General features: G+C 51.2%; 1 protein-coding gene across 30 annotated transcripts in view; it reads left to right on the plus strand.

Annotated features, from left to right (window-relative positions):
- Window positions 1-19,130, plus strand: part of NCOR2 (nuclear receptor corepressor 2) — a 494,549-nt gene extending 475,419 nt beyond the window's left edge. For 14 of the 30 annotated variants that reach the window (XM_075898490.1, XM_075898481.1, XM_075898483.1 and 11 more), the window contains 9 exons: window positions 1,271-1,429; window positions 2,883-3,034; window positions 3,392-3,585; window positions 6,899-7,048; window positions 8,186-8,331; window positions 10,302-10,355; window positions 14,595-14,822; window positions 16,985-17,164; window positions 17,818-19,130. In XM_075898490.1, coding sequence (XP_075754605.1) covers window positions 1,271-1,429; window positions 2,883-3,034; window positions 3,392-3,585; window positions 6,899-7,048; window positions 8,186-8,331; window positions 10,302-10,355; window positions 14,595-14,822; window positions 16,985-17,164; window positions 17,818-17,993 — 1,439 coding nt within the window. In that variant the 3' untranslated portion in view covers window positions 17,994-19,130. The remainder of the gene's footprint in view (window positions 1-1,270; window positions 1,430-2,882; window positions 3,035-3,391; window positions 3,586-6,898; window positions 7,049-8,185; window positions 8,332-10,301; window positions 10,356-14,594; window positions 14,823-16,984; window positions 17,165-17,817) is intronic. The other 16 variants (XM_075898485.1, XM_075898504.1, XM_075898508.1 and 13 more) reach the window with 9 other exon arrangements.
- Window positions 19,131-19,518: the final 388 nt, after the last annotated feature.

The following is a 19,518-nucleotide window of genomic DNA, read 5'->3' on the forward strand; positions in this document are numbered from 1 at the left end:
CTTCTGGGAACTCAGAGTTAGGAAGCTAAAGGTGTGTCAAGAGCAAAGTCATACTATGCTCATGAGATTTCTTCACCAGAGAGACAGTGTTTCCAGTGGGCAGGGCACAAAATTTGGGACTCAGGACACCTTTGTCCTCTTCCTGGCTCTGCCCTCGATCTCTCCAGTGGAAGTCACGTCACCTCTCCTCGGCTCAGTGGCCCTGTCTGTAAGGCAGAGATAATGATGATGCCATGTTGCTGGCTGTCAGGGTTGTTCACAGTTCTGGCAGTGTTTGATGTTTCCTTTTACACCCCAGCTCCTGGAGAATCTCAACTTTCATTTATAAAACCAAGTAAGTTTCTCGCCCTAGGGTGGCAGATAAAAGCTTGAACATGTGACCTGCATACACCCCTGAGGCACAAAGAAAAACAATAAAAAGCTCAGGCATTGTTGTTAGTATTTTTATTTTATCTCATGGCTTTTAAGCCAATCCCACTGTTTTGTGGTGACCCGTCTCTTAATTTTTGACCAGTCAAGGTTGGCAGTAGTGTGATACTGGCTTTCTTTTGAGAGCCACCAGCAAAAATACCACCTACCTTGATAGTCATTTGCTTTTCACAGTGTGTTTGTGGCTTTTGTTTATTTATTGTGTTTCCCTGGCACGGGAAGTGTGAATCCTGGTTGGTCAGTTTCACTTCCTGACTCTTGTTCCTTGAGCTGTCATGTTGGGGTTTCCAACTCTGCAGGAAAAGGGAGAAGGGTTGTTGTTTTTTTCCATTGGAACTGCAAAGCAAATTTGTGAAAAGAGGGAAATGTAGTTGTCTGTGTTTCTCTCTATACTTGAATATGTCTCTGCTGATTGTCAGATGATTCTTCTAAAGATTTAAGTACAGGTCGATGCAACTGGGGCTTTATGTCCACTGCACATGAAGATGTCAGTCTGGCTGGCTTGGGTAACAACAGGATGGTAGCTGCAGTGTTACAGGCTTCAGCACCAGGTAGCCACCCAAGTATAAGCCTGCTCGGGACCGTGGAGATGTTCTTGGGCAGCAAGCTTGCCCTGGAGTCCATGCCAATTGCTTTTGTTACCTATGATAGCTAGATGAAGCCTATGCTTGGAGTGGAGATGTACCCTCAGTGCCCCCTGTGACACCGCCCAGTGGGTGCCACTAGATGCAAGGTCTCTGGCCTTAGCTGAGATGGAAGATCTCGCTGCAGCAGGAGACATCGGGTTAATTGGAATGGAGGAAACGAGTGATGTTAAAGGCCCTTGCTTGCATTTCCCCAGGGTTCCACGGACGCTACAGCCCTGATGGTGTTGGGGCGGTGAGCCCGGTGAGCTCGCCCAGCGTATCCCACGAGAAAGGGGCAAAGGGGCTGCCAGACGTGGAGAAAGGGCACGGGGAGCACAACGTGAGGCAGAAACCACAAGGTGAGGAGCTGCCAGGTGAGGCTGATCTGACAGGGCAGGAGGCCTCATGCATAATCCCCAGCGCTGCTCACACCCCAGTTGAAGGCGGACAAGAAGAACACATGAGGCTCTTTCCTCTTCCCCTTTGTGGGCGAAGGAGCCCTCCTCCACCCACACACAGCAGGCTGTGTCTGCACCAGGCTGCGTTCCCTGAAATCACATTGTGGGCAGTTCAGGGAGCAGAGGCTCGTGGTGACAGCTGAACTGAACGGAGGAGCTTCTGCTTTGCAAGGATCTAGCCGGAGGGAGACTCAGGAGATCTGGGTTCAGTTCCTGGCTCTACTGTGTGCTTCTACTGAGAGCTTCGCTGAGTCACTCTCTCGTCCCACTCTTCATCCGCCCTTTTCATTTATGCTGTGAGCTCTTCAGGGTCAGGACTTTTGCTCACGTGGTATGTGTACAGCACCAAAGCCCCAAGAGAGTGTCCAGGCACTACCCATGCGAGCATTGCTGGTGCCTGTCAGGGACCAGTGTATGGTGACTGATAAGCCAGCAGGAAGAGCTGAGAGCAGAGAGCCAGGGTACCGGCTGGCTGTACTACTGGACAGAGAGTTCATTCCATTCAGGGCACTGGGAAGACAGACAGACAGACAGGCTGAGCGGGAGGAGGAAATGGTAGGGAAAGTGTGAGAGGCTTAGGAGGAGGATGGAATATACCGGTGGGTAGCTGAGAGCCCACCTGCCTGCCTAGGTATGTTTTGCTGGAGCTGGCACTAGGAATGTGAAAGGTTAACTGGTTAATCAGTAAGCATCACCCTGAACAGGTGATTTCTAGTGGTTCTGATTAACTGGTGGGGGCTGGAGCAGCTCCCCACCCATCATGGGCAGGGGCTGCTCCAGCCCCGCTGGGCCCACAAAGGGCAAAGGGTGCTCCAGCCCAGTTGGAGCAGCATGTGGCAAGGGGGAATGCTCCACTTGGGTAACAAGTTAAATATTACATTTAACTGATTAATCTGTTAAACAGGATTTTACATACCTAGCTGGCACTGGCGTTTGAAGGATAACTGTAGCACCTTGTAGACTTGTCAGTGGTGTAATTCTACAATTAACATAAGCACTTTCGAAAGCATTCCATAAAATTCACTCATTAATTACGCATGAGCAAGCACCTCAGTGACTAGCAAATATTAGCCCCATTTTACAGGTGGGAAAACTGACGCACAGAGCACTCCAATGCCTTGTTCAGATTCGCAGAGTTAGTCACTGGCAGAGTGGGGGATGGAGACCTGGTTTCTTGGCTCCCTGTTCCTTGCTGTAACCCCAAATTCCCTGGAGCATGACTTTTGGCTTCCTTAACCCCTGTCCTGCTGAGTGAGTAGCATAGTTCAAAGGAACTCTTTACTTGAGAGAGGAAGGACAGAACAGAGGATCTGCGCTGGGTGGGTGGATTTGCTGAGTGATTGCTATGACTGTTTTTTTCTTTTCACAGCCTCTCTGAAGCTCTCTGTGGCAGAAGCGGCTCACACGCAGCACCTGCGCCAGCTGCCCGAAGGCCAGCAATCCCCGTGCCAGCTGCTGCCGTCAGCCCACAATGCCAAAGGCCACCAGCAGCGGGTGGTCACACTGGCTCAGCACATCAGTGTAATTAGCCTCTCTTTCCGTCCGCCCAGCCAGGAATTATTCTGGGGCATCTCTGATGGGGTCAGCAAACAGCGTGCCTGGAGTGGAGTCAGGAGCCCCTGTGAGGGGGCAGGGGGAGGGGACAGTTTGCTTTGCTTTGCAGCAGCTCCTCTGGCCTTTTACTTCCAGAGGCAGCAGAGTGCTGCAAAGTGCTTCACCATGTCCTGACCATCCAGCATCCATAGATGGGGAGAAATAATTCTGAGTCAGCTGTGGAGGTGCTCTTCTGCCCATCCCCCACATTGCCCTTCCATGCAAGCTGCTGCCTGGTGAAGGTTTGCAGATGGAAGTGCTGACTCCAAGGGTTTCTTATTCTAGGAGGTTATTACACAAGACTATACGCGCCATCATCCTCAGCAGCTGAATTCCCACCTCCAGACTCCAATGTACTCCTTCCCTGGGGCCCCGTGCCCCGTGCTGGACCTGCGAAGGACGCCCAGTGAAGCATACATCCCACCACAGGAGCATGTGCTGGCCTCTAGAATCTCCCCCCAGAGCGAGACAGACAGGAGGTGAGTTCAGTGTCTGATCGGGGGGGAGGGCGTTAGCTAGGAGGTGCATTTCCCACCTTGTTCCAGCCCTCACTAAGAGTTACGGCTCATGCTTGGCCTCTGTGGCCATATCTGCACAATGGGGAAAGGATGCGTTTGTAAGGCCGGGGACACAGGCAAACGTCCTAGTGAAGAAGAGGCAAGTTTGTAGTTCTAATGCAGCTTAGCTGGTCATTGGGAGAGTAAGGCTCCACCTATCGGGTTAATGTCCACCCACTAATGCAGCCTGCTCCAGCTGCATGAGAATTTTAACGTGTTAGTGATCATGCTTTGAAAACATGTCGTCTTTCCTAGTGCAGACAAACAACCTAATCCTGGGCTTTCTCCAGAACTTGGCTTCTCTTAGGGCTTTTTCCCTGCAGGACCCATCCCTCCTCCTGCTGCAGAGACATACTCTGCTCCCCTGAGAGCCCAGAGTAGGCTCAGCAAGCCCACCTGCCAGCATGAGCAACCAGAAACAGCAGGTCTCTTACCCCAGCTCTTGGAATGATGGTATCTCAGCAGCAGAGCCTTGCATTCCCACTGAGGGGGATAGGCTCTGTCTCCTGTTGGTTTCAAGTGGGAACAGTATGCTTAGTACTAAAAACATAAAACTAAAGACCAAGGAGAGAATAACAGGAACAAAAAAATTCCCCAAAGAAAGCTCCTGTTAGTCTCTGTCCCTGGCGACTGGTGGAGTTTTGAGCCTTTGTGCTTTCTGGGCCACCTGCCATTTTAGCACTTTCAGAGACACAAGAGTGTCCAAACTGGGGCTAGAGACTGCCCCGATGTGTTAACACTGCAGCAGTAGAACATGCTTTCTGCAGAACCATTCCCTCCCAGGGCTAATTCTTTGTAGCCCCACAGCTTTGGTGCATTCTAAAGAAGTTTAGATGAGGTCCCGCTTACTGCAATGCAGGACATTGCCTCAGAGAGAGGATGTACTGACAGGACATTTGATCTGAGCCACAAAGTCACAGGTCTAGTTCCCCTGTTTCTTCATTGTAAATGTATTAGAGCCAGTTGCAGGGATTGCCCATGAGCTGCCTACAGGGGGTCTGCCTAAATTTAGTCTTCAACTCTAGGCGAATGGTTCAGAAACACACAAAGTGGCACTCTCTTAAACTTAAAAAACAAGTGGCCCTGTAGCACCTTAGAGTATGTCTACACTACAAAGTTAATTCAGACTAACGGACGTTAGTTCGAATTAACTTTGATAGGCGCTACACTAACGCTCCGCTAGTTCGAACTTAATTCAAACTAACGGAGCGCTTAGTTCAAACTAGGTAAACCTCATTTTACGAGAACTAAGCCTAGTTCAAACTTACTAGTTCGAATTAAGGGGTGTGTAGCCCCTTAATTCGAACTAGTGGGAGGCTAGCCCTCCCCAGGTTTCCCTGGTGGCCACTCTGGCCAACACCAGGGAAACTCTATTGCCCCTCTCCCGGCCCTGGACCCCTTAAAGGGGCACGGGCTGGCTACGGTGCCCGTGCCAGGTGCAAGCCTGCCAGCATCCAGCCAGCAGACCCTGCACCTGGCACAGCTCGAGCCAGCCACCCGATGCCCCCCAGCCCTCCCCCTCTTCCCGGGACCAGGCTGGCGGCTCCCGGGAGCTTGCCCAGGACTGCAAGAGGCGGGCACCCGCCTGGTCCAGTGCAGACATTGTGGACCTCGTCCACGACCTCCGCACTAGGCACAGGAAAGTGGCCGTCTAGGGCAGGAGAGCTGCCAGCCTGGCCACCCAGGAGCAGGTTTGCATGAAAATCAAGGTGGTCCACTGAGACCCCCGACCCTGAGCCCTGAGCTTACAATGGCCGTACTGGGTCAGACCAAAGGTCCATCTAGCCCAGTAGCCTGTCTGCCGACAGCAGCCAACCCTAAGAACCCTGGAGGGGATGGACCAAAGACAGTGACCAAGCCATTTGTCTCGTGCCATCCCTCTCCAGCCTTCCACAAACTTCGGGCAGGGACACCACTCCTACCCCCTGGCTAATACCACTCCATGGACCCAACCTCCATGAATTGATCTCACTTCTCTTTAAACTCTGTTCTAGTTGTAGCCTTCACAGCCTCCTGCTGCAAGGAGTTCCACAGGTTAACTATTTGCTTTGTCAAGAACAACTTTCTGTTATTAGTTTGAAGCCTGCTACCATTCCTTTCCTTTGGTGTCCTCTAGTCCTTCTATTATGGGAACTAATGAAGAACTTTTCTGTATGCACCCTCTCCACCCCACTCGTGCTTTTATAGACCTCTATCATATCCCCCCTCCATCTCCTCTTTTCTAAGCTGAAAAGTCCCAGTCTCTTTAGCCTCTCTTCATATGGGACCTGTTCCAAACCCCTCATCATTGTAGTTGCCCTCCCCTCTCCCACCCTCTCTCTTCCCCTCTCCCACCTCCTTTTCCCAGTCTCCCCCAGTTTTGTTCAATAAAGAGAGATTCTGTTTTTGAACACAATTGTCCTTTATTTTGTACATCAGGAAGGGGGACTAAGGAGGGGTAAGTGGAAGGAGGTGAGGGAGGAATGGGGTACGAGCCCCCGATGGAGAGGACTGGGCTGGCTCTGCGGGCTTCTGGGGGTGGAACCTTTCCTGCAGCCCCCCAATTGCCCCCTCTCCCCAGATGGCAGCCTGCGGCAAGTGCAACTGGGCTGATGGCCGAGTGCTTTGATGTGCCCAGTGTGGGTACTCCGGGCAATCCAAGCCAGGACTGCTTTGCAAGCGGGGCACCCCTGAGAACTGTCTGTCTGGGGTGGGGGTCAGGTCCCTTTAAGCACAGCCCTCGGCTAGCCTGAACCAGCAGCTCCACGCTCTAAGTCCTCCTCTGATGCCCTGCCGGCACTGCTTCCGGCCAGCCTTAACCCCGGTTCAGGGTCCGCTCTGTGTGGACATGCTAGTTCGAATTAGCAAAACGCTAATTCGAACTAGTTTTTTAGTCTGGATGCGTTAGTTCGAATTAGCTTAGTTCGAATTAGTGCTGTAGTGTAGACATACCTTTAGAGACTAACAATACATATCTATATAGCATATAGTTTTTGCTGTCTTTAAGGTGCTACAGGATCACTCGTTTTTTACGGTTTTTTAAGTTACAGACTTATACAACTACTCCTCTGAGTCTCTTAATAAAGGTGCATCTTAAGGATAATGTTAAAGGCTTGGGTGGTTGCTTTCCCCCATTCCCGTGACACTCTGGTTTGCAGAACAGTTTTAATCCCTCTTCTTCCCTTCCCTTGGAGCTGCTGTGCAGAGGTTAAGAGCACTGTAATGAAATAACAGCCTCTCACTGTGCCGTCCTCAGATCTCCTGAGCAAAACAAAGCAGCTGCTGGGAGTGCACCAGATGACTGCATTGAGCCTGTCTCACCACCAGAGAGTGTGGGAGAGTCAGAGCACGCAAGGAGCACCACCTACCCGATCTTGTACCGAGAGGGAGAACAGTCAGAGCAAAGGTAATCACAGGAGGCGAGGAATGTGGATTGTTCCTACCTGGCCAGGGGTTACAGCACAAAAGCAATACTCTGGGCTCTTCCTTGCCCTGAGGTTCTGCTCTGAGTCAGAGCTGGGCTGTCCTGGAGCACGGAAGTTTATAGTGATCTGCTGCCGTTCTGTGCTGCTTGCCCTTGAGTGCTCTGGGCCTGGCCTGCAATGGCTTGCTGAGCTGACTGCTGGCTTTCTTTGTTTGTATTACTGCTGGGGTTGGATGAGCCACCAAATAACAGGGGTGAAGGAATAACTTGCTTTGCAACCTCAGCATGAAGTCTTACCCTCTGACATCTCCTGGCTGGGGACACCTCTTTGCCTTTTGTCTGTGGCTCTCCAAGCACAATTTGTTAATTCTTCCCACCCCTCTGTGCAGTGTTTGATCCCTGCTGCAGAGGAACAGATTGAGGCTGAGTGACTCGCCCCAAGATCACATGCAGAGACAGCCCTCCAAGAGGAGAACCCAGGTGTCTTGATTCCCCCGTAGCTCGGGGCCAGCCTGTCTTGGCAGCTCAGAGCTCCCCTGCCTTTGTCCTGCAGCTCTGCCAGGATGCCTTACCATGTAATCTTTCTGCTCCAGTGTTCAACTGAGCAGGAACAATTCACTTCTGGCTAGAGGATTTCAAGGTAGAGATTTAAAGGGGTAACCGGAGTAGTCCCCACCTGCACTGCACCCTGCCTGGCCCAATCAGAAAAGGCCCCGCCTGCGGCACTCCCTGCCCAGCCCAGCTGGGCCAGCTGTGCTGCAGGCCATTTAATCAATTAAACATCCCGATTAAACTTTTAAATGGGATGTTACATCCCTATTGAAGATCCGGTGGAGATTTGGTTGGGGCCATTCAGTCTAGAGTAAGAAGAACTAGGCCAGAAGTCAGCCAAGTGATGTTTTGTGATCGGGGACTTCCAGGAAGAATTAGCCACACTCTATTTAGGGGCATTTGATCAATCTCAAAGTGAAGACAACCTGACTCATAAGTCTAAGCTAGAAACTGCATATGTCAGGGAGGCCTGGGGGCTGATTCAAAGGATTGTGTGACTAATAGGATAGTGACTCAGCAGACAGAAGGGTGCTATGCAGCCATTTCTGATAACCTTTTGCTTTACAGAATGGGTTCCAAATCCCCAGGAAACACCACCCAACCCCCAGCCTTCTTCAGCAAACTGACAGAGAGCAACTCTGCCATGGTGAAATCCAAGAAGCAAGAGATCATCAAAAAGCTCGGCACGACCAACAGGAGCGAGACGGAGTATAGTAAGGCTTTCAGGCTGGGGCTTTCACATAGCAGCAGCCAGATGGGGTGGAATGGGATGAAAACCAAAGAGAGACGGCATTCCAGAGAAACCCTATTTATCAGATGGCTGCTGTCATGCCTGAAAGGGATGTGGCCTCACCTCCCAGACTTGAGCAGTCTGAAGCCAGGTTCTTCTACACACACACACCCCGCCCCTCTCTCTCGCGCGCACACACACTCCATGCTTTTATCCCCTCCATGCAGTGGCTTGTCATTACATACAGCTGGGAAAGCACCTCCAGGGCCTCTCCTGCATACAAGTGCCCAGATCATGCACTATGGCAGAGGGTGCATGCAGTGGCCAGGCATGTTGAGAGCTATCTCAGTGCAGTGTCTTCCCACTGCACAGATCTGTCAAAGAGAGGAACAGGGTGGGGAGAGCTGCCAATGGGGAGAAGAGAGACATGGGCAGATGTCTTAGGAGAGTCATGGGCCTGTAGTGTAAGTCAAACAAACCTCTCCGCTATAGCAAACCACATTGATAATGCAGCAGCGAGGCTGGGGTTCTGAGAGACCCCAAAGATGTCTCCCAGGAGCTGTGCCTGTCACTCCCACCCCACTCACCAGCACTAATGACCTTGAATAGAGGAGTCTTAAAAGCTGTTGATGTTTTCATGGCAGCCCAGCCAGCCTGAATTCTGCCTCCTGAGGTTGCATCTCTCAGAGAGCCACATTCAACCCACCACCAGTATTGGCACAACTCTGAAAAAACACCCAGCCGGCCTTGTATTCAAAATTCATCCCCGTCTTTCATTACCTGCTAATAGATAGGAGTGAAATTTAATTGAGCCCAGCATTATACAGTCAATACTAATTCAATGTGAATCCATCTGACAGCAGCTGCCTTGGATAAGAAGGACCGAGCTGTCTCGTCCTGTCGGTGCTGTTACCATGATCCAACCCATACTTTATGTCCCTTGGGGATGTGTGGCTGAACCAAGTGACCCTCCTCTCATTTCCTTATCAGAGGAAAATAGACAGAGATAGGAAACGCCTTTTGTTTGATGAGAACTGCTGTTATTCTAGGGAAAGTGAGACCCAAGTCAAACAGCTCAGCTAAGAGGAAAAATATTGTCATAGGATTTCCCGCTCACTGAGTGCATGAACTAAAGTCCTCTCTGGAAATGAGGGACTGGGCCTTTGGAAACACCATGAGAAAGCTCTGGGATTTTGTACCCCAGCTTAGCCTGCTGGAGGCCAGGCTCTCTGGAGAGTGGTATATGGGATGTCACTGGTGGGCATCCACATGGTTTTCTGGAGCCCTGCTGCATTAATGTTGGTATAGAACACTAGAACCGGAAAGGATCTTGAGGGATCATCAAGTCCAGTCCCCTGCCCTCGTGGCAGGACCAAGCACCATCTAGATCATCCCTGATAGATGTCTGTCTAACCTACTCTTATAAATTTCTCATGACAGAGATTCCACAATTCCCGTACACAATTTATTCCAGTGTTTAATCACCCAGACAGTTAAGAACTTTTTCCTAATGTCCAATCTAAACCTCCCTTGCTGCAGTTTAAACCTGCACCTGTGAGTCTCTATTTCTGCCTATGGCCCAGTTGGTAAGAGCAGTGTTCTCCCGTGCACTGCCACTGCTTGTGTATCAAACCATCTGGAAGAGCTTCATACAACACGGATGGTCTGGGCCCTTCTTGGAAAGTCTCTGACGCTGATTGGAATGCCCAGGGACTACTCATTATTTTGGAATTGAATTGCTTTAAAATCAGAGAGGATACATTCTAGTTCCTCATCCCACCCACCCACAACTCGAACGTGGCCTGAGATTTTGTCGTTGTGGCTAATGTAAGGTGGGTGGGGATGCCTCAAACTGTGTATCCCATGATCCTCTGTTAGGAAGGAAATGCTCCCTTAGGAGCTACCTGTTGTGCCTTGCAGTTCATGCTGAGGGACTTCTTTGTCTTCCTCCAGATGTTGGACAGCCTGGGACAGAGATCTTCAACATGCCAGCCATTACTGGACCAGGTAACAGTCCTGATATGTCTTTATTGTATGCCATGCTCTGCCATAGGCCATACAGAATCCACCGCCCGAGAAGAGGAAATTTGGTGGGTTCTGGTGTTGTTTGCTGTAATGAGATATGATCTATCCCTGGTGGGAAAGGTGGGAGGCTAGGGGAATAGGTGAATCCTGTTCTCCCGTTTTGAAAGCTGCTTTGTTTGACTGCAGGCTACAACAGCCTCCTCCTTTCAAAGCCTCTTGGTCAGTGGAGAGCAAGATGCAGCTCAAGGGCTACACATGGCCCATCAGTTATCTACCTGTAGCCCTCCAGACAGTTTGTTTGCCATTGCTCACGTTCAGTGTCAGCCATTACCGCTGGTTTCTGTCCATGATACTTTTTTCCTACCAGTGACACTAAAGGGACACTCACATAAAGCAAGAGCACGTGAAGTGAAGTGCATTCTCATTGCACACAACATGAACTGTGAGAGCCGTGTGCTCCCTCTGTAGCCAAAGTGGTGCTACAGTTCAATGCCTGCAAATTCTAGGTACGCAAGCACTTTAGCAAAACTACCCTACCCCAAGACAGCATCTTGGGTAGGACAATCCTGCAGCCCACTGAGAGGAAGGAGGTCACTCATGCAGCCCTCTCAGTAGCCTATGTTGCCCATCACTGCTCCACGTTGTCAGAATTTGAGGATACATAAATACTTACAAGCAGGGAGGGTTTTGGCCTAAGGCCAGTTGTGTGGGTTGGGAGGAGATCAGGTAATGCCAACAGGGAGGTGAGTGAAAGGAAACCATATCTTTAAATGGACTCTTCCTGGCAGAGGGCCATTATATAGGGCAGATTGCTGCCGTGAAGAGATGTGAGGTGACAGAGCCAATGTTCATGTAAGAGTGTGAGCTGGCAAATGGGAAGGCTAGATCTAGAACACAAGGGAGCGAGAACAATAGGCTTTAACTCCGCCACACATGATGGGCTGGATGCTGGAATCAGGGATGAGGTTCTCAGGTATCTGGTAGGAAGGAGATGCAACTCAATGATCATGCAGCTCCCATCCAGACTTTGGCCACTTAATTCAGGCCTTTGACAGAGGTATAATCCCCCCCCAAAATGCAGCAGAGGCTGCCCTCAGTTCCCAGCCAACTCCTTGTTTCATTTCCCCAGACGTATGTCTTGCTGGAAGCAGAAAGGCCCCACATGTCTAAGGTTGGGCCACGTGGTGTCCCAGGCTTTCTCCAGTGGACACAGATCAGGCACACTGGGTTATTAATACCTGTTTAAGGGACACATGCCGGACAAAGCAATGACTGGCTGAGCTCAGAAGGTGGGAGAGAGAGAGAAGACGGGCTCAGATGTTGGTTCTTTACAGACAAAAAAATTACTTTGAAATGAAGATGCTTCAGGCTTTAAAGCCTCGTTCAGTAACAATCCAGCTGCAAATGTTGTGATAAGTTAATGCTTGGTTAGTCTGGGCATTGCGCAAGCTGCTGTGCACTCCAGATGTAGAGACCATCCCTGCCCTGAAGAGCTTCCTGTCAAAATGACTGAAGCCTGATGGGAAAAGGGGGCTGGCTGCGGAGAGTCTTAAATGACAGGGGTGAGGATGGCAACTTGACAGAGAGAGTCTGGAAGATCAGGCTGTGGGGGCATTGTGGTACTGCAGAGCCTAGCACATAGTTCAGCAGTTGAGAGTTGTCTCTGCAGGGGTAGTTGGGAGTGGGTGGGGCTGGTCAGATCCATAGGTAGACAACAGTGCATCCATATCCAGAGTTACCATTTCTGACGATGGGCCAACAGAAATTTCCTTGCTGCCATGGGAACAGAGGTCCCCCGCTCCCCACTCCGTTACTGACACAGTTTTAGCAACGACGGTAGTTGCATTTGGCCTCTAGGAGCTCTCTTGCAGCCTGAGGCTGCTCTCAGAGAAGAGTGTGGGAATCTTTTCAGGCCCAGTGCCTTACTACAGTTCTTCCTACCTGCCCATGGGCATTCACCACTGAGTAACAATGAGCTCGTGTGCGTAAGAGACTTCTGCTCCCTTTCTGCAGGACAGGGGCTCTGGAAGTGGAGAGACTGTACTTCTGTAAGTGAGGCCTATGACTGGAGCCCTGTGGGGCTCCAAAGAGCCAAGCCCATGACTCTTAGCTCTGCATGTCTCTTTCACTCTCCATATAAGCTGCCAGGCCCCTGCTGCTCCTGCCCACTCCAACTCCACACAAGAAGGAGTCCGGGACAGTATCAGTGACCCTATCGCACTCCATAGCAACAGGGAGCCAAGCAGCCCTGGGCAGCGAGGACCCTCCCTCCCACATGAGCCTATAGCCAGCTCCTGTGGGAAGTAGGAGGGGTCCCACAATCTTCTTCCCTTGGGTTGAGGGGAGTCTGCGAATCTCAAATGATGGCCTGTCTTTCAAGAGTTGTCAGGCCACCCTAGGGCATAGGCTCAGGTTTCGGTTGCTGCCCCTGGCTTCTTCAGTAGCAGGCTTGCCTGCCCCAGTTCAGACTTGCGCCTCCTCAGATGTCAGAGGTTGGGGAACTGGGTTGCTCTCCACCTTTCATCTCCAGTGGCTTCTTTTTTCACCCAGCTATAAAATAATCTGTGGAGAGACCTGAAAGGAGGCCTGGTGGAGGGATTAGACATGGGAAGGGTCAGGAACAAGGTTCTTGTCCCATCTCTGCCACTGGCTTGCTGGGTGACTTTGGCTTCACCTCACAGGGCCTCGTTCTATGCAGAGGATCCTGCAAAGCCTGCTTCCCAGGGGGATGGGAGCTTCCTACCGGGAGCGCACCCTGAGCCTCTCCACTGAAGCACTGTCTATACAGGCATCACAGCATGCTTCATGAGTTAGACCAACCTAGTGTCTTATGTGCATTGGTGCTGTGTCTCACACCGAAACCTACAACAATGTGGCCCTCCTCACAGAGTCCCCCAATCTGAGAACATGGACTTCAGTGGCATTGCTACAGGGCTGGTCATTTTGTAGAAGGTCTAGAAATGGTTAAACTTCCCAGGGATGAAAAATGAGCTCTAGGATTCTGGCTGCACTGTCCCCAAACCCCACCGTTTGGGAGACCCTGCACAGTGGTGAAGCTGACTCATCTGACAGCCGGGCCAGCCCCTTTAGCTGTGACCTAGCAGCACTGTGGGGTTGCCGGTCCTTGTCCATGTCAGTAGGAGCTAGGGTGCAAGATGTGCTGCAGGGAAAAGCCTGTGGCTAAGGGTGGTAGTGCTGGAGCTGAGCAAAACAGAAGGGACAAACGTTGGGAGTGTTGGTGAGTTTGGGACACTCACCCCAGAGCGTATGTGTTGGGAGCTGCCCTTTTGCAGGGGGAGGAATGAACATGTGTGTGCCCCCACTGCTAAGGAGACGTGCAAGCTATAAGGAGGGTCTGTGTGACTGCAATTTTCCCCTGATGCAGGAGAATTGCTAGGGGCTAGAAGAGGGGGCTGCAGGCACCAAAGTGTGGATTAAGGGAACATGGCCTTTTATTTTCATGCCTGTATTTTGACTCTTTAAGTTTTTGCCCTTGCTCATTTCCTGTAACCAATGCGCTGGGAATGACAGTCCCATGGCTGAGCGAGTGCCCTACCGTCCCCGTGCGGCGCTGCACTATAACTGCATGGCTTCTGATGACTCACAAGTACTCAGACACACCACTGTGTTTCTGCATCCTGTTTTCTCGTGACATTTGAGTTGTAGCGGTGCGTGTGCGCGCCCCAGGGGTGCAGGAGTTGGGACTGCAACAGATGTTGCAGGGGGCTGAGAAGGAATTAAACAGCACGGGGAAAGATTCTCTTCTCTTGGCCTCCCCTTGCTTCTCTCCCTCACAGCCAGTAGAGATTAGCCCCACAGGAGAGCTAAGACAATTCCTCAGCAAGTTATTGCTGGGCTGCGTGCCCACAAGGCACTGCCAGCTGCAGGATGTGTGCCCCGCAGCCTGCCACACCATTGTGGGGCCTCCATCCAATTTTTTTTTTTAAATCTCTCCCATGCCTCAGACCTTTCTTCACTCAGCAAGTAGTTTTATACTCCCCTTTGCTCCCCCAGCCCTGCCATGCCCTGGGGCGGGGCGGGGGGACGGAGTGCACTGCAGAGCTTTAAAACAATATGACCAATTTTGTTGCTTTGCAAGAATGTGCTGACTGTTTGTTTCTTCCCTTCTCCCTTGTCTCCTTTCTCCCTCCTCCCCCATCTTTCTTCTTATTTGGTTCCTCTCCCACCCCTCACCTCTCCTTCCCCTTCCTCATCTCCCAGGGCTAATCAATTGTAGAAGCCAGGCGGTTCAAGACAATTCCAGTACCAACATGGGGTTGGAGGCAATAATTAGGAAGGCCCTAATGGGTAAATATGACGAGCAGTGGGAAGAGCGCTCGCCTCTCAGTGCCAATGCTTTTAACTCTCTGAATGCCAGCACAGGTGTGCCCGCTGCTATGCCCATAACCGCTGCTGACGGACGGAATGACGACATGCGCGCCTTGCCAGGTCTGCAGCCCTTTCCGCCTTTGCTGTGTTGTTTGTCCTTCTTTGTATCCTCTTCAGTCTGTGTGTGTCCTCCGAGCTTTGTGAATTTGCTGATTAATCCCAGAATCTCTGACGTTAACGTCCAAAAGGCGCTGTTGCTTTTCCTCTAAAACACTGACTGGCTTCTTTTCATCTCCTTTTTCTCTTACGATGTAAAAAGTTTATTTAGAAAGGCATGGCCGAGAAGTGTGCATTTAAAACAAGTGCCAAACCTGAGCAAGGTGCCTGATTCAGCAAGGCCTGTACGCATCCCTGCAGATGCCGGGGGCATCAGGGAAAGCCCTTGATTGAAATCCCACTCAGAAGTGCTTTGCTGAATCAGGGCCTGAGGTCACATTGCCCCACAAGAGCTCCCCACCCAGTGAGAGATCCAAGCTCCTTAGTAGAAAAGTGCTCCCTGAACAAACACAGTCCTTTAAAATGTGCGCACCCCAGGGCAGGAATCAGGGAAGGGAATATTGTGGGCACTGGGGGCAGAGAAGCGCAAAGTTTTCCATTCTCCTACAGCCCAGGTGTCCCTAGCTCTGGGGCAGGGCTGTGTGTGGCCCCTAAGGCCTAGGGAAATGACCTTATTCAGTGGCAGCAGGGTGAGCAGGGAGAGCGCCCAACAAGTGAAGCCCTAGGGAGGATCAGCCTTCACCCACTCTTGGCCAGGTTGATGGTTGGCTCCAAGCATTTCTTTAGTTTTAGTTTTGCCTGCCCACCAGTCAGCCACTGCAAAGGCCTGGTGATGTCTATCACTGCTCTGGCAGACCGCCGGGCTCACTAGTGGAGCAGTGCAAATGGCAGCCCCACAGCGGCCAGGGCTGGTTCGCTTCCCATGGGATGGAGGGATGCAGCGTTGGAGGCATCGGGAAGGGGAGGGAAGCTTTAAGGTAGCTGAGAATTCCGAAACATGGGCAGGGGCAGAGTCAGCCATTCCCCCACATAGCAATTGCTTTGCCATCCACACGGGTTATTAACCACTGAGTTACATCTTGTCCCCAGCTAGCAGGGGATGTGGCAGGGTCGAAGAGCCCTGCTGCTTCTCCTTCACCAGCATTGTGCCCGCTGGGAGGAATTCACCAGAATGGACCTTTAATACAGGTTTTTTGGGGGGGCTAGGGCAAAATCTGAAAGCGAGCTCCCCACCCCACCCTTTCAAAAGCCATTGCCTTGGAGATGAAGGGGCTCAGAGTTGGGAGACTGGGAGAGCAAAGCCACCCATACTCACCCCACAGCAGCAACTCCTGTCCTGCAGGGCTGGGCCCGGCTCCTCGCTTCAGGCCTTGCAGCCTGGTGCACAGGTTCACAGCACCACTCAGCTTTGGCCCTTCTGTCCCTCCATCAGGATAGGGATGGCCAGGCGAGGGTTGAGTGAGTGGGGTTGCAAACCCCTGGCCCAGGTCATAATGTCACTCAGCATCTATGGGTGGAGGGCAGCCCTGCATTGTCTGTAGAGAGGAAGGAGGTACATGTGGGTGCCTGTTCCTTCTCACACCCAATAGGACAGGCACTGAGTCCCAGAAGACCCCAAGCACTGGGTTTTAGGTGTTCCATGAGGTTCTCCCAGACCCTTGCCGGAAGGCAGACAGATACCTTTCACCAGCCCACCCTCTCCTGGGGTCAGACCCTTCAGCTCATCCAAGAATGCCGCCCTTGTGCTGGACACAAGCTGCTGCAGCTTGCTTCATGGTGCTAGTTGAGTTCATCAAGGCCATGGAGTTGCAGGGAGGGTAAATCAGGGAAGTGTTTGGTCCTCTGAGCCGTTCCATTGCAGCAGCCTTGTTCCAGCAGAGGGCCGTGAAGTCACTGAGCTTGTTAGCAAAGGGCAGGTAGGAGTTTGCTGGTAGAGCACCCTGAATACAGACACACTCTTTGCTTCCTGTAGCTCTGGTGGCCCCCGTAGGTGCCACATGCCATTCAGAATGTCCAAGAGGCGTAAATTAAGCTCCTTGTGATATCAGGGACTCAACCAGAGACACCTTAAAGGGGCGAGACATTGTCGAGGTCTGAGCACCCACCCTTTGAAAATCAGGCCACTTTAAGGCATCTCTAGTTGGGCCCCCAAAATCATGAGTCGCCTTTGCAGCCTTGGCCATGTGGCGCGTGTCCGTTGGAAAAGCAGGGTGCTTCTCTTGCAGGAGGAGGGGGGAAGCCAAAGATTGCTGCCAGACCCAATAGCCGCAAGGCTAAGTCTCCAGCGCCGGGCCTGTCCTCTGGAGAGAGGCCACCATCTGTTTCTTCTGTTCATTCAGAGGGGGACTGTAACAGGAGGACACCGCTAACCAATCGAGTTTGGGAGGACAGGCCTTCATCTGCAGGTATTACCACTCTGCCTCCTACGGGGCTTCAGATTCACAGTCTGCTGGGAGGGGCTGAGGGCAGATATTGCCTCCAGATACCCCAGTGTGCATCAGCTGTTTCAACTCAGCAGGGAAGTTACTGCTGCTTATACCCAGGGAGACCCCTGGGACTGAGACGCTAGAACAGAGAGTGGGATGACCACAAAAGCAAAGTGACCAATAGCACTAGCCATGCATCTAGAGCCTGTACCAGGGCCTAAAAACATCTAGGCTACAGAGGTAGCAGGCAAGCTTCCTCACACAGCTCTGCCAATGCATTTCATTCCTGATGTGGAGGCCCCATCTACCAGCCCACCCCTGGGCCACCCCCCACTGCCCTGTCCTGTCAACACCCTTTGCCATCCCTGATCTGCAGCACCCCCAGCTATTCCTGCCTTGAGCCCCACATGGCTGTGCCGGTTCATCATCCTCCTGACTCACAGGTGCTGTGGCCCTTCCAGTCCTGGGCCACTGTTCAACAGAGCCTGCCAGTAGTGCTGCATGGCCAGCGGGCACTCAGACAAGGCCATGATATTGATGTGGAGAAGGGGATGGGCTGGTGAGTGAATTTCCCATCCTGGGCTGCCCCTTGGATCCTGCTGAGTGTCTTCTTTCATTCCGCCCTGATACAGGTTCCACACCATTTCCATACAACCCACTGACAATGAGGCTTCCAACCGGCGTGGTGACGGCCCCGCCCCCAGCGTCCATTCCACAAGGGAACTCCGCCAGCCAGCACCACGCCTGGGAAGAGGAGCCCAAGCCCCTGCTCTGCTCCCAGTATGAAACGCTGTCAGACAGCGAATGAACGAACGAGAGAGCAGGAGCAGAGCAGACAAACCGGTCAGCTGGCCAGGGTGAACACCAACCACAACAGTCCACGGTGCTGTCAGCAAAGAAGCTAGAGCAGCACTTTTCCAATCGGTTGATTTCTCACATCAGGAAATTTCTGAATCCTCTTCAGTCCAAAGCCTTAAGACAGCCAGATGGAACCCAGCCTAATTCTCTTTCCAGCACTGGTGTCCTCACACTTGAGCTGCAGTCTGTGTACAGCTGATGGGGGGGAGGAGGGCACCACCTGATTAATCACCACTCACTGAATCTCAGGTGTTTACTCAGGGGAGGCCAGCTGGTGCTCTGGTTCCGGTTCTCCCCTTAGATTTGGTGAGGGTGAGGAAACCCACGTTGGGAGGAGTGTGAGAGTGCTTGGGTGCATGTGCGTATACTACATGTGTGTGTCCGTGCATATGCACACATAGAGCATGTATTCTCTGCCTGCACACCCATGTTGCCTGCTATCGAGTACTTGAAATAGGATTAGACTGCCCTTCCCCAGCTTCCAGGTTATTCCATGTGCTTATTAGCACATGGGCTGCACCACTGAATTATAAAGTCAAAAAGGCCCCATTTTGTTCATCTTTGGCAGCTCGGGATGTTTTTTCTTACAGGCATCCACACCCAGCAGCGCCATGAAAGATCAGACCCCAGAAACAAACAAAAATTGGGTTGGGGGGAATAAGAAGAAAACTAAGGATTTATTTTTTAAAAAGTCCTGCGACAGAAACCCTCGGTTTATATTGTAATCAAAAGAAATTTCCCATTTTGTGGTGCATTAATCTGCAGATGAAGGGACTCTGTTGCTTTAAGTGCATTGTTTCCTGAATGGTGAGAAAAAAGCAATTGTAAATGATGTATTGGTCTACAGGGTATATTTTTGATACCTTCAGTGAATTATGTCAAGATGTTTGACGTGAGGAAGGACTTAAAACAGTATTACGTGCTGCTTTCAGTCTCGGCTCCTGGAAAAGAGGTTCTGTTATTGTGTGCAAGATTTGACAAGTTTGTCCATTGTATGGAAATGTAAAAAAGGTCTCGTTGATCCATCGCAGTTGTCTGTACGTCGGTAGAATGTATTAACTTAGTTTAAAAAAAATGTTGCCACAACTGCAGGGCCTCTTCTTTATTACATATACTGCTTTTAAGCCAAGAGGGATTTTCTTTTCCTTACAGAGGTTTACTCTCCAGCATGGAGCTCTCAAGGGAGCCTTTCAGACGACCTTGTCAATGTTTTTTGTTTGCAGTGGGAGGGGATTCATGAGAAACTTAAAAACATTTGTATTGTGTTTTTTTCTGATGCACACAAAGGCTTTGCTTCGTATTATTTTTCATTCTGTGATGTTGGATCATATCTGCAGTTACATGGTTCAAGAACAAAATATTAGACCTTTGTTTTCCTTCACGTTGCTTTCTCGCTGTGGAGTTGGGGTTGGGGGGGGGGAGGGAGAAAGGATACAGTAAATGCTTTGCATTCTTCAAGCTAAAGAAAGACCACG

This window comes from Pelodiscus sinensis, chromosome 15 (assembly GCF_049634645.1).
Source record: "Pelodiscus sinensis isolate JC-2024 chromosome 15, ASM4963464v1, whole genome shotgun sequence".
NCBI classification, from domain to species: Eukaryota; Metazoa; Chordata; order Testudines; family Trionychidae; genus Pelodiscus; species Pelodiscus sinensis.